Source organism: Cannabis sativa, chromosome 1 (genome assembly GCF_029168945.1).
Source record: "Cannabis sativa cultivar Pink pepper isolate KNU-18-1 chromosome 1, ASM2916894v1, whole genome shotgun sequence".
NCBI classification, from domain to species: domain Eukaryota; kingdom Viridiplantae; phylum Streptophyta; class Magnoliopsida; order Rosales; family Cannabaceae; genus Cannabis; species Cannabis sativa.
Window position 1 is genome coordinate 44,850,373 of NC_083601.1, and position 14,692 is coordinate 44,865,064.

Below are 14,692 nucleotides of genomic sequence, written 5' to 3' on the forward strand. Positions count from 1 at the left end.
TTTTTAGAATTTATGTGCATCAAAATATATATTTTTTTTTAAATTTATGTCCCAATTTAAGATTAACATGTTATATTTTAGAAAAATTAACAAATCTTAAAAAAAAAAAAAAGACTAATAGAATTACAAGAATTTTGAACTTATATACTATTATCATTATTTTTTAATATAAAAACTTATCTGTATATAAATAAAATTTTTAAAAAATTTTACTGTAATTTTCTACTTTTATTTGAAAAGGATTTTGGTATAAAGACACAAAGTTTAATTTCTTTCCAAAGCGAGCAGTGTGGGGCATGCTGAGGCAGCCAAAACGACACCCGAAATTTGTTGCCACGTAAGCATTCGGTTGTAACGCCAGTCAGTGAGTAAAAACTGTAAAACAAAAATTTCCCGTCGTTTTCCCAAACCACTTTCACCCACGCCTCTCATCACCGTTTATCATGAAATTTAACGGTGGTAATTCATAGCATATGAATTTCCGATTCTACCCCGAATCACAGCACGGAAATGCATTCAGACATTGTGACCTCACCTGATCACCATTCACCACCGCCTTAACTTTTCGGAGTTCCGAGAAAACGAGAACAGCGTGTGTGTTGTCGTTTAAACGGGTTTTGAGTTTAACCCATCCACCCATATCGACGGTTAAAGACAAATCCTTCGTCAGAATCCAAATTTGACGGCTCAGATTAAAAGTTCAACAACCTTGCTTTATCTCAATAGCTGGGCCCCGCTGGTCCACGCCTTGACAGGTAGCTTTCTAGTCTCTTTCTCCATTTTCTCTTCGTTTAAATTCCCAGTATTCTTCCCTTCTCTTCGCCAACTTTGCTCAACGCCGCAAATAATCTGTGAGTAATGCCTTTGGGCCTCTTTCAATATTCATTTTGTGCTAATGTCTTCTTCTAATTTTTTCTCCTATGCTTTCAATGTTGTTTTTCTCACATTTTCAGTTATTTTGGCTAATTAAGTGTCCTTTATGTTTGGTGCATGTTTTCCTTTTCTGGAAACTTTTTAAATATTTTGTTAAACGGGGTAGGTTTTGTTATCCATGCAGGCTTGATGTTGTTTGTTCTTTAATGTTTTATCCATTAAAGTTCCATTTTTTTGTAAGAAAAAACATGCAGCTTAGTTCGCTTGATGTTTTGTTTTGTCCCATCTGAAAATTTCTTTTTTATTTTTTATTTTAAGAAATAAAGTTGGGATTTTTATCATTGAAACGAATGAGAAAGGTTCACTAAGCCAGTGAAAGGAAAGGTATGTTATTTGGGTTTGGGGCCGTTCTTCATTCATTCATATATTTATGAATGTATCATGTATGTTTATATTTAATGTTATGTTGTTGGTCTACAAAACCCAGTTTTTGATTTCAAGCTATCTTGAAGTAAATGTGGCTACCATTTTGTTTTCCATTTTTCCTGTTTAAATTTGTTATTCTTCAGTAATAATGTAGCATCTGCTTACATATTTTAATTGATTTTTTTTTTCTTGTTCGTTTATTGATTGGGATCATAGGTAACCATGGGAACAAACATTAGTGCAATTGTGTTATCTCTCCTCGTTTCCACACTGTTATTCTCTCTCGTGTCATCTGTATCCAATGAAGGTTTGCTTAGAATTGGACTGAAAAAGGTGAAACAGGATGCCAATATCAGGACTGCTGCACAGCTTGATTCTAAGAAGGCAGAGGCTTTGAGGGCTTCCATTAGAAAGTATCATCTAGGTAGTGAGAATCTTGGAGACTCTGCGGATGCTGATATTGTTTCATTAAAAAACTACTTGGATGCTCAATACTATGGTGAGATTGGAATTGGTAGCCCTCCTCAGAAGTTCACTGTCATTTTTGACACAGGAAGCTCTAATCTATGGGTTCCATCAGCAAAGTGCTATTTCTCTGTGAGATATCAAACTCATTGTTATTAACCAAATATTATTTCTGTATATTTAGAGACATTTATTGGAGGCCATGTAGTTAGTTATTATGATTTTGTACTTCACTTTTCTGCAGATTGCTTGCTATTTCCATGCCAAGTATAGATCAAGCCAATCGACAACATACAGGAAAAATGGTTTGATTTCTGCCTTTGTATGATTTTTTCCATATGGATTTGCAAACTATCTCTTATTGTGATTTAGCCAGTTAGTCAAGACATAAGCTTTACTCTCCCTGCTTCCATATATTATGCAGGGAAACCTGCTTCCATTCAGTATGGGAGTGGAGCCGTTTCAGGTTTTTTTAGCTATGATGATGTTAAAGTAGGTGACCTAGTTGTAAAGGATCAGGTAATCTTTATGTTTTTCATCATAGAATCTGTTCTTTATATAATCCACATTATGCTGTATTGACATTGTTGTATAATGTCAGGAATTTATTGAGACAACTGCGGAACCTGGTGTCACATTTCTGGTTGCCAAGTTTGATGGGCTATTGGGGCTTGGATTTCAAGAGATTTCAGTAGGAGATTCTGTTCCAGTGTGGTAAGCAGTTACATTTGTTTTATTTATTTTATTTAACCTGGACACTTGGTGAACTTATTTTATGGACCAAACTGCGGAAATGAGCGAGTTTTGTTGTTGTTGTTCTTAGGTATAACATGCTTAAGCAAGGTCTTGTCAAGGAACCTGTGTTTTCCTTCTGGCTCAATCGTAACACACAAGAAGAAGAAGGAGGTGAAATTGTGTTTGGTGGTGTTGATCCAAAACACTTCAAAGGAAAGCACACTTACGTGCCTGTATCACGAAAAGGATATTGGCAGGTAAGTCAAACCTTGTCCATCCAAACTGTTTTTTCTTTTTTCTTTTCAAACACACACTGCTTAATCGTTACACTCTTTTGCTAGTTTGACATGGGTGATGTTCTTATTGGTGGTAAACCGACTGGTACATCCTCTCTCTCTCTCTCTCCGTAACTGTGATGCTTAGTCACTTTTAGTCTATGTCTGTTGTTGCATTTTTCACTCGAAGTGCACTGTTTTTCAGGATACTGCGGTAGTGGCTGTTCAGCTATTGCTGATTCTGGAACTTCTCTGTTGGCTGGTCCAACGGTATGTATTTTTGTCTAGTTTTTTTTTTTCATCTTATTTTTTGCTTCACGAATAATATTATAAGTTCGAAGTGAAATTAAGAATGAAAACAGAAACTCTTATCAACTTATCTTTGAAGAATAGATTAAAAGTTATGTGTATATGCTTAGGCTTCATACTGACATAATTTCTCTATGTTAACTTGTAGAGTGTGATTACCATGATCAACCATGCCATTGGCGCCTCTGGAGTTGTTAGTAAGGAGTGCAAAGCTGTGGTTCAACAGTATGGACAAAACATTATAGATTTGCTTTTGGCACAGGTTATAACAACCTCTGTTTTATTTTAAGATGTAACTTATTCATCCACATAACTATTTCAATAGGCTATGTAGATTATTAGAGTTAGTGTATTTTAGCTATGTACTATTTTTGTCTGACTTACTCTATTGTCTTGACAGGTGGGATCTAAGAAGGTCTGCTCCCAAATTGGATTGTGCACCTTTGATGGTACTAAAGGTGTAAGGTCAGTATTAAATTGCGTAATGTTTTCATATGTTTTTTATTTCTGTTTTTCATCCTTGTAATGTCGTCGCTTTAAGTAAATTTGAATGTATACATCAATAGCTGTGCTTTGTAGTTCTACTTATGTAACACACTATCCCGACATAAGGCGGTGTACTTACTAGTTACTGTCATTGTGTTAATATAGTGTTGGCATTGAGAGTGTGGTGGATGAGAAGAATGGCAAGTTTTCCAGCGGTCTTGGTGATGCCTCGTGCTCTGTTTGTGAGATGGCAGTTGTGTGGATGCAAAACCAGTTAATGCAAAATCAGACACAAGAGCGCATACTGAACTATGTCGATGAGGTGAAGTGAATTCTATGATCTCTCTTTCAATGTTTTGTTATGAACATCACTTGTGGCTGACTCAAATTTTGTTTTACTATCCCAGCTCTGTGACAGAATGCCAAGTGCTAATGGAGAATCAGCTGTTGACTGTGGACGCCTGTCTTCCATGCCCAAAATTTCTTTTACCATTGGTGGTAAAGTCTTTGACCTGCTACCAGAACAGGTATGGCAGCTTCTCCTCCTGTTGTAGTGAAATATGTTCCCCATTCATTATTAGAGAAATTGATGTATTAAGGAGAGTTTCAAATTTACTTTCCAAAGGATATGCTTACGTTTCTTTTCAACTATATTTTGTTTCTACTTCTAACTTGTTTGAATTAAATATGAACTTTTGTTTTGTTTTTTTCCCTGGATGGTATAAATCAGTACATACTGAAGGTGGGTGAGGGTGCTCAAGCTCAGTGCATCAGCGGCTTCACCGGTTTGGATGTTCCTCCTCCTCGTGGACCTCTTTGGTATTGTTATATTTCTCATCACTGAATAATCCCCATGTTAAAGTTTAGTGGTTAATTTGTTTTTATGATTCTCATTTCATTTTTTTTGACCCGATGTAGGATTTTGGGAGATATCTTCATGGGTCGGTATCACACCGTCTTTGATTATGGCAAATTAAGAGTTGGGTTTGCAGAGGCAGCATAAGAAATCCTTTTTTTTTTCCAATGAATAATAACCTTTGTTTAGTATCTGTTGTGTACCTTTGAAAACATGATTGATGAGGTTGATGGGTGGAGTGTTTAAGATGTTTGGTCTTTGGATGAATATAGTGCCTGTAAATATGTATGTTTGGAGTTTGGTTGTCTCTTTTTATCAATACATATTTAAAAGATGGAGTTTGAATGGAGGTACCTTAAGCTGTGCATTATATTCTACTCTAATATGAATTCTCTCTCTCTCTCTGTCTCATACACACACACATCACCTGTAAAAGGTAGACATTTCCTATCAAACCCAAAAGATTGCTTGATAATGAAGATGCATTGATTTGTCTTCAATTCTTATTACAGACACTCATAGCAAATTCAACTTTTTAATTAGCTTAATGAATAATAGCCAGTCTTGTCTTATGTATTGACACGATTAAACAATGTATACTCAATAATATATTCGAGGCAATATATATATGATTTGGATTATTGAGTGGATGAATAGAATTAATAAATGATGGTATCAAATAAGGATGTTATTCGGAAGTGGTTACGTGAAAAGACTATTCGATGCTTAAGATATACAGTGTTCTCATTATCACAACAATACAATCAATTTTTTTGTTATAAGAAAAAACAAGAAAAAAAATGTTTTTTATTCAATTTATGGAGATTCTATAACTTATCAAATTACATATTAAATTGATGTTCTGACTTCTGATTTATTTCTAAGTTAAGCAATACAGATACTCGTTTAGTATAATAACATGGATTCAAATCCTTCTCCAAATATTAATGACATAAATTGGTGCCTAATTGACTGATTTTGATGAATTAATATCTAAATTAATTTATTTAACATAAATTGAGTTCAACAGTATAGAATCAATTTGATGAGTTTTTTTTTTTTCAGCAAAGTCCACCAGATGATTGGATACTGGATACTTTTTTTATTTTATTTTTCAATTTTACGTACAAGTTAAAACAAGCTTCTACTTCGTCTTTCTTTTTTTTCTGACATCTGGAATGGGGATTCTAAGAATACCTTTTTAAATTACAATTTAAATAATTACAAAAATACAGATGAGCATAAACGTAAATACATAAGTTATTTTTCTGTATTTTTTTTTTACAAATTTGCAAACAAATTAAAAAAATATAACTAAAGTTTACAAATTTGTAACCAAATGTAAAAGTTTATAACTATATGTTACACTTTATAAACCATTTTTTATAACTGAAGTTACAAATTTGTAATAGAGTTTAAAAGTTTATACAACTATATTTTTTTTTTCTATAAATCACACTAAACATAACATTTATTTAATTACCAAATCAGATCACTAAACAAATCAGATCACTTAATTTTGTTTTCATTAATAATTGAAATCTGAACAATTTTTGTATACAAAAGTCATTAGTTAATTTTATTCTCGTCAGAAGAACATGAGATAAATAATTTCAATCAAAAATCAAACCCATACTTACATACATATATATACAATTAATTTATTTAAATACCATGATCAATTTTAGCATTCCTAACAAACACCACTTAATTTGTTCATCTCATCATCTTCCTATTAAATCATATCAAAACCATACCTGATGCGATGCCTTAGAATGGGTCGACTGGCCGGAGGTAGAGAGACAAAGAGCGAGAGAAAAATAGAGAGATAATTAAATACTTAACTTTAATTTCCGGTTGCAAATAAATATCTAAGTTTAATTTTTGGCGGTAATAATACCTAAGTTATATTTCTGAAACTTTTGTAGGTACCTGCTGGCTGTTAATTAGTGTTAAGTAAATTGGCACATGACAATTCATGATTGCTCTACGTCATTAAATTTTTATTTTTAAAAAATATTAATTTAAATATACCAATAAGAAATAACACGTGATAATTTAATTAACACTTAGGTACCTATATAAGTTCTAGAAATATAACTTACGTATTATTATTGTCAAAAATTAAACTTAGGTATTTATTTGCCTGACTTAAAGTTAAGTATTTATATCGCTTACTCAATTTGAAATAATTTTAATTTTGCCTCCATAAAATTTAATTTTAGTAGTTAAATCCTTTAAAATTTTTGTTTTTAATATTTTTATGTTTATCCTTATAAAATGTATATATTTTCTTTTTATTTCTATAAAACTTAAAAAATTTCTCCAACAAAATTTATATTTTTTTTATTAATATCTCATTTATATATATAAAAAATTTTGCCCCCTCTAAAATGCAGGGCTGGCTGCGCTGCGCGACTTCTCACCGCGCGACACCGTTTGAAATTAATCTCTTCAAAATGGCTTTTTCTTTTTGTTTTGTTAGTTAGGCTTTGGTGTTAGTGAACTCTTTGAATGCGCATTACAAAAGAGGGAATCACCTACTTCTACTTGTATATAGTATATATAATAATAAATTCTTAGAAGGGCACTGGGTTAAAAACGTGAATTAAGAAGAGCAATTGATTTCTTTAATTTCTTTTTTAATTAAATAAATAAACAAGTTGTGTGTAAGTAGTCCAGCCACACAAATTAACCAATAACCACACACTACACACACAGGTACTACGTTGATTCGAAGGATGGCATCATAAATCATCTTTTATTCCAGTATTTACATTTGATGAGCAGTTAGTTACCTGGCTCTCTTTTTCCATAATATTATTAATGTCATATATATGCCAATTGCCAGGGTTTGGCATATTCCTCATGACACAAAAGAGTGTGTAACGTGGCATGCTTCACCTCCACATATATATAAAATTAAAAATTAATTAATTAATTAGGGGCATTGAAAATGCCTTGCCTTCCTTATTGCCTTCTCTACAATTTAATTGACGCAGTTGTGTGTTTCGAATATATTTATATCTTTGTTTCTTTCTCTTCTTTTGACAAGTCATATAGCGTTGTCCAATCCATTACCCATGTTCTTTAATTTACGTAACGTAGTTAGTGGCTTTGAGAAAAGAATTCTGTTAACCATAATTACATTACCACAATTTGCCAAGCCACATAATTGGCCTTAATCTCCTACTTTTTTTTTTATATATATATTTTTTAAACAAAACTAAAAAGTTTAAGGAGATGTGACGCTACCTGGTGTGATGACATAGCAACCAACAATACTATACACAACCTATATATCTATATATGTAGTATGTACCAACCCTTCTCGCCAATATGAGGGGTAAGTTAAGTCCCACTCCTAACCATATTGGTAGAAAGTAGCACATATTTCAATTATTTGCCATACTTTTTGTCAGCCATGTTGAGATTAATTAAAAATAAAAGCGGATTTAACTTAACAAAATAATAATAATTATAGTACAGAATTATGATATAATGGGATGATAATTAAAGGAGGAGAGATTGTGGAGAAAATTACAAAAAGCGATACCGAAAGCTGAGTACAGTGACAGAAACAGTAGAAAAGACGTAGCTATAAGGTGAGAAAGGCAAGGCATTGGGTATAATGGGAATTGGGGATTGGTAAGGTATAAAATATTAGTATAATTAGTGGGTTAGCTAACATGCCAAGAAAGCAGTCACTCAATCAATCATTGGATTGCTTCAAAGGAACGCACAAATTACGTTCACCTCCCACGCAAACTTCCCATATCAATTTTCTATATCTTATTAAACTTTTATATATATCTAATGGTAAACCACACTAACACTACCATTATTATTGTTATTAACCTTCAATATAAAATATGATTATCACTAAATGGTCAAGTCTAATTCTTGTTGGATCACTCTAAAACACCTTTCCAAAAAGTTTCAAACTAATAGAGGTGTAACACTCAGTAAAAGAATATTTTAGTAAATTTTTATCAACTTCGATACGGTAAACTATTTAGATTTTCTTAAAAATTTTTTAGGGCATTTTACAATTTTGTATACATTATTTTAATTAATTACAAAATATGTGCAAAAAAACTTATTATCATTTTCTCATACACTTTTATATATAATCAAAAACTTTTTTTCAATTTTTATTATAATATATATAGTAATAATTATTGATTAGTATATATATGGTAATATTGGTTATGTTTATTTTTATGTTTACAATTATAATAAACATACTATAATAATATAAAACATTTTATATATGTGTTTATTGACTATGTTTATTTTTATGTTTACAATTATAATAAACATACTAATAATATAAAATATTTTATATATGTATTTATTTTATTTTCTATTAATTAAACATACTAATTTAATAAACAAAATAATAATATTCACATAAGTTTATATATCACTCTACGTGTGTTATGTTTATTTTTTTTAGTAATTTTTTAGAAAATAAATAATATATATATAAAAAATTGTTTATCTTTATCTTTTTCTTTGTTTATTAATTGTGTCGTGTTTATTTTTTTTTTAATTAAATAATTTTTGGAATTTATAAAGTTATGTTTGTTTATTTATTTTTTGATGTAAGAATTATACTTCAATAAAAAACTCGTTCACTAACTCATTAGAAAATAATCAATATATAAAAACAATAGAAAGAAAATATACTTATTTTAGTATAGTATAAATTGACTATGTCTATTTTTATGTTTACAATTATAATAAACGTACTAATAATATAAAATACTTTGTATATATATGTTTATTTTGTTTTCTATTTATTAAACATACTACTTTAATAAACAAAATAATAATATCCACATATGTTTATTATATCACTCTACGTGTCATGTTTATTTTTAATAATTTTAAGTATTGATTTATATTTATATACATAAATATTTATAATTTTGATATTGTATTTTATTAAAAAAAAATCTTATTAAATTACAATAATTCATACTAAAATAGATAATAAATATTTATCTTTTAATAAAAAAATAATTTAACTTGTTTATTTTTATAAAACTGTTTAATTAATTTTACGAAATTGTTTATTTTGAGGTTTAATAAACATATTAAAAATGTATGGTTTCATGTAATAAGTTTTCAAAATGTATAAATTTTTAAAATAATTTTTTTTTTTTGCACATTTTTTGTAATTATTTTGTTTTTGTTGTACATTTATGAAAAAAGCCCATTTTTTTTACATACATCTTTTTAGAGAATCATCTCTAATTTTTTTCAATAATACATTAATACATATATTTAAAAATTAGAGAATTGCTAAATAACATTATTAGTGTCTATAGCATCTTTTTTAGTGTCCTATTAGTATAATTAAGTAGTAGATTTCTTTAAACTTAAAAATATAAAATTTTAAAAATATCACTAACTAACTAATTGTAAGATGCTACTTATAAAAGTTACTCAGCACCACTAATAATCACTGTCAACCCACTTCAGAGTAATATAAAAGAAAATTATCATTCCTCCCAAAAAGAAGAAAAGAAAAGAAAAAAAAAGTAATAAAAGGCCTAACTGTCACCTCGTAAACATAAGTAAGAATGTAGGTGGGTTGTAACGGAATAAGAGTAGTTGGTTGGTGCATATGAGAATGAGATGAGAGAATGTGAGTTGGTTTGCCTTGGCGGCTTTCGCCTGCTTTTCACAACAACTGTCACCACCTCCTCACCTCACTCTAACTCCTCCCAAAATACTATACCTTTTTCGTCTTTACTTTACATTTATCTCTTCTTTATTATTATTGTTGTCTTTTACTTCTCTTCCTTGTAAACTTCATCCTCAATCCAATTCCAATCTACTACTTGTTTATTAAGTAATCTTGCCCCACTCCCCCAATAACCAAAGCTTCTATCCTTCCTTCATTCTTCAAATTATATATATTATGTCTTCTTTTCATGGGGATTTCGGACCTTTCTTAATTTATTTGTATGTCCACTTAATCTAAACATTATTCTTTAATTGGTGCACAAAGCTTATCCAAACTGCGGCGGAAAAGTTCATTATAATTAATTAAAACATAAACAAATATACAAATTTAAAAATGTAAAGACTTCTTATTAACTAATCAGAATATACCATCTTAATACAATGTACCTACTACCTAAGCAGCTCATTCATTCATGATCAAGGATCATGACTCTTTATTTTAGTTATACCATGATGTACTAATCACACTTATCACGTGAGCACGTGCCGCCATATGGGCAGAGAAATAAACCAATTAATGAGATGTTAAGCTAAGTAATTAAACGCCGGCCACAACTAACCAAGTTGTCAAATCTATTTCCCTTTTGACACGTGGATCTCTCTTAACAAGGGTAAAAAGGACTAGTAAAGACGGCGACCGCCCAATCATCAAAAAAGCCAAAAACATGTCAAATTTTCATTTTTCATTTTATCTATTTATTTTCACGGCTGCTTTTTCGTTAAGCTAACTAACACCAAACACTTTGCATAAATTTTAGAAACCTCTGTATATACTAATACTATATATATAGATTGGGCATCACAGGGTCCAAAAACCATAACCCACCACCAACGGTCCATTACCAAACTTTACTCTCTAAACTTAAATTAACTTCTCTCCTTATGGATTGGACCAGGGGCCGAACTATCGGCCGGGGTTCCTTTGCCACCGTATCAATCGCCACAGCTCATGGCTCCGGCGAGATTTTCGCTGTCAAGTCTGCCGAGCTTTCCAAATCAGAGTCCCTTCAGAGAGAGCAGAGGATTTTGTCTGCGTTGAGCTCCCCAAAAATCATAGAATACAGAGGTTTCAATGTCTCTTCGGAAAATGGAGAGATTATGTACAATCTCTGCCTGGAATATGCTCACGGTGGCTCTCTCTCCGATATGATTTCCCGGCGCGGTGGTCGGCTTAGCCAAGCTGAAATCAAAGCCTACACGAGGGAAATTCTAATTGGGTTGGACTATCTTCATTCCGCTGGCGTAGTACATTGCGACATCAAGGGTCGGAATATTTTGGTCACTAAAGATGGGTTGAAGATCGCTGACTTGGGTTGCGCTCGATTTTACGATGACGTGTCGGGTGTTGATTGGGTCTCTGTAGCTGGAACCCCTGCTTACATGGCACCGGAGGTAGCGAGAGGGGAACAACAAGGCTTCGCCGCCGATGTTTGGGCTCTTGGGTGCACGGTGATCGAGATGGTTACGGGTCGGGCTCCGTGGGCAGATGTGTTTGACCCGGTTTCGGCTTTTTACCGTATTGGGTTTACGGATGATGTGCCGGAGATTCCGAGTTTTGTGTCGAAAAAAGGTAAGGATTTTTTGGGCAAGTGTTTGAAGAGAGACCCATTAGAGAGGTGGTCCGTCAACGAGCTTCTTAACCACCCATTTCTCGAGGAATTTGAATCCGAATCCGAATCCGAATTTGTTGGGAAGGAATTCGATAGTTTTGATTTGGATAGTCCGAGATGTGTACTGAGCACCGTCGATTCGGATCAGGATCCGAACCCGTTTCGTGGCAGTGTTACGGATACGGAGACAGACTCTGCTGCTCAAAGAATCAGACGGTTGGGTAGTGAAAGCAATGCGGCGTCGTTTTTGGAATTGGACTGTTGGGCCTTAGATGAAGATTGGGTCACGGTTAGATGCAACTTTACCCAAGAAGAGCCCGTTATGATATCAGTCCCTATGGAGTGTTTAGGCCCATCAAGGGATTTGTTCCCTATTGATGTAGATGAGACCCCAAATACGAAGGGGACGTTGAAAATTTGGACTTGTAATGAGGATGATTTGGTGGCTCCCACCAAATTTAGTAATGGTTCGAGAAAATTCAAAAAATGTAGAAGAAATTGTAATGGGGCTAGTATCTGTAGTTATAGGGATTGGGCTAGATTATGGAATTGGAAAAAAGGCTCTTTTTTATGCTTTGAATGTGGCAAAGTTCATTTTTTTTATTGCTCAAATTGTGAAATGAATTTTATGATTCGGTTTCTTATGCATCAGCATTGTCCACCATTCTTTATATTTTATGTTTTGAATGTAAAAAAGTTGAGTTTATTTATATTTTCGTACATATGCAAAGAATACAAATTTAGCCCATTGCAAGTAGTGATAGGATAGAGGTCCTCCTTCAAACATGATAAATCTTCAAGCAAAATCTTGCAAATTCTTCAAAAGATAAAACCAGAATTATTACAAAAGAGTATTTTGTATATCTGCAATTACAGGAAAAAACAAGGAAAAATGCATTGTAACAGAAAGATGGCTCTACCAGTTCGCTCCTTAACGACTTTCACCCATAACAAAGTCTTGTAGCCACTTTGATCTTTTCTCGAATCCTTCTCTCGCGTGCTTGAGCTTCCTGCCCACTTTCAGCTGGCTCCTTAGCCTCGTCTTCTCTTTGGTTCACTGTTGAAGTCGAAGCCTCCACTTCTTGGTGTTGAGCAAAACTATCTAACCATTCTCTTATCCTTTAGTCCACCAACTTTGGGTTTGCTAACATTACTCCCCTCCTCAAAACACACCTTGTCCTCATGGTGTGAGATATCATAATGTCTTAAAAGTGGAAAAATCTTCCGAAGTAACATCATCAGGAGAGCTCAAAGACCATTGAACTAATACCTCTTGAATTGGTTTTGAATTGATCAATTTGATTCGAATAGCCAAGATAGCTAAAGGAACCATCAAAGGTTTATTGGCGATACTCAACTTAGGTAACAAATTACATTTGAGTGGGGCGCTGCCATGAAATGGTTTGAAAAGAGAGACATGAAATGTAGGATGAATACGACTCCCCAGTGGTAAAGCCAAAGTACAGGATGTTGTACCTCGATGAGCTCCCACCGAAAAGGGACCAAAATATCGTCGACAGAGTTTTGCATTAGACGTTTTGCCACCGAAGATTGGATATATGACTGAAGTTTGACTAAGAGTCTAAGACCCAAATAACCCACCTGAAACTTTAATGTCTTTTGTTTTCTTGTTAGCTTGCTGCCTCATTTGATTCTGGCTTTGGTGCAAACTGTTTTGTAGCTATTGAAGGATAGCATCAGGGGACAAGAGATCTTCTTCAACTGCCTGTATCAAAGAAGTACCACGAGTGTAAGCTGAAATCGATGGGGGTAATCTACCATAAACTGTCCGAAACAGGGTCATCCCAATAGCTGAATGATGGTTGGTATTGTAATGGTACTCATCCCAAAAAAGGAACTTGCTCCATTGCTTCGGGTTGTCTGTCATAAACGCACGACAGTATTGTTCGACATAAGGATTAGTAACCTTCGTATGACTAAACTAAAGTGGATTTGTGGTGTTTAGTTCAGCTATTTTTATGTTTTATCCTTTGTTGATGTGTCACCAACTGTTTTGATAGTTGGTACCCGAATTAGTTGTCTCAAGAAACAGCCAACTTCACATACTATAAATAGACATTGTAACACACTTTTTAGCTATGTTGTAAATTCAGATTGTAGTAATAAAGAGAGTGAAAAGGAGGGATGTATAAGGAAAATAAGAGCAACTGATCTTGGTTCCCATTGGTGAGGTTGATTGTAATTTCTGTTCATCCTTTTCCATTGTATTCAACACACTCTTATACTGGTTTTAACATCAATAAAGGTCTAAAGGTCTATGTTTATCAACTCTTGCACTATGTTTGGTAGGAGAGGGAGATGGGTAGATGGAGAGGGGTGGAGGGAGAGTGATGGAAGGAGAGACTAAATCACTTGTTTAGCAAGAGGGAAAGAAGGAGGGGAAGGACAGATGAAGGGAGACATTCTCCTTCCAAACCTTCAAAATTTAATTCCTCTAAATTTGGAAGGATTTTAGAAAAAGACAAAATATATATTGCAAAATACAATAACTACCCTTGAAAAAATAATAAATTTTATTTTTAAAAGAACAATTTCGTAATTTTACTAATTAATTTTTTCTCCATCCTTCCTACCTCACACCTAATACAAAACAATACAAAAGAGATTAACAATCATCTCTGTACCTCTTACTCCCGATCCTCTCTAATCTCTCCATCGATCCATCCTACTCTCCTCCCTCCCACCAAACATAGCCTTGGTGTCAATTTTCTCTTTGAATTGTTCTTTAAATTGCTGATTTTATCAACACAATTTGTGATCAAACTGTGTTGGTTATTTTGATTGATTTTGGTTTCTAGATTGTGTTCTTGAGAATGATTCATTCACTACATAATATATATTAAATAAACAAATTTTCTTACTTTAGATAAAATAATAAT

The 14,692-nt window shown here is 32.9% G+C and overlaps 2 protein-coding genes across 5 annotated transcripts; both read left to right on the top strand.

The window, feature by feature from the left end:
* The first annotated feature begins 611 nt into the window (after positions 1 to 611).
* On the top strand, positions 612 to 4,808 carry LOC115707726 (aspartic proteinase). Of its 4 annotated transcripts, none has more exons than XM_030635758.2 (14): positions 612 to 755; positions 1,516 to 1,896; positions 2,009 to 2,069; positions 2,189 to 2,283; positions 2,366 to 2,478; positions 2,588 to 2,756; positions 2,841 to 2,880; positions 2,980 to 3,044; positions 3,232 to 3,345; positions 3,484 to 3,548; positions 3,735 to 3,891; positions 3,977 to 4,096; positions 4,300 to 4,388; positions 4,488 to 4,808. In XM_030635758.2, the coding sequence occupies exons 2-14, from the start codon at positions 1,522 to 1,524 to the stop codon at positions 4,570 to 4,572; spliced, it is 1,548 nt and encodes a 515-aa protein (XP_030491618.1). In that variant the 5' UTR covers positions 612 to 755; positions 1,516 to 1,521; the 3' UTR covers positions 4,573 to 4,808. The 4 variants fall into 4 exon arrangements, with proteins under 4 accessions (XP_030491618.1, XP_030491617.1, XP_060972994.1 ...); XM_030635757.2 differs by having other exon boundaries at positions 717 to 851; XM_061117011.1 differs by lacking the exon at positions 612 to 755 and adding an exon at positions 976 to 1,035.
* Positions 4,809 to 10,464: 5,656 nt separating this feature from the next.
* Positions 10,465 to 13,747, top strand: LOC115708231 (mitogen-activated protein kinase kinase kinase 18). The gene has a single exon (XM_030636449.2). The coding sequence runs from the start codon at positions 11,065 to 11,067 to the stop codon at positions 12,559 to 12,561; it is 1,497 nt and encodes a 498-aa protein (XP_030492309.2). The 5' UTR covers positions 10,465 to 11,064; the 3' UTR covers positions 12,562 to 13,747.
* Positions 13,748 to 14,692: the final 945 nt, after the last annotated feature.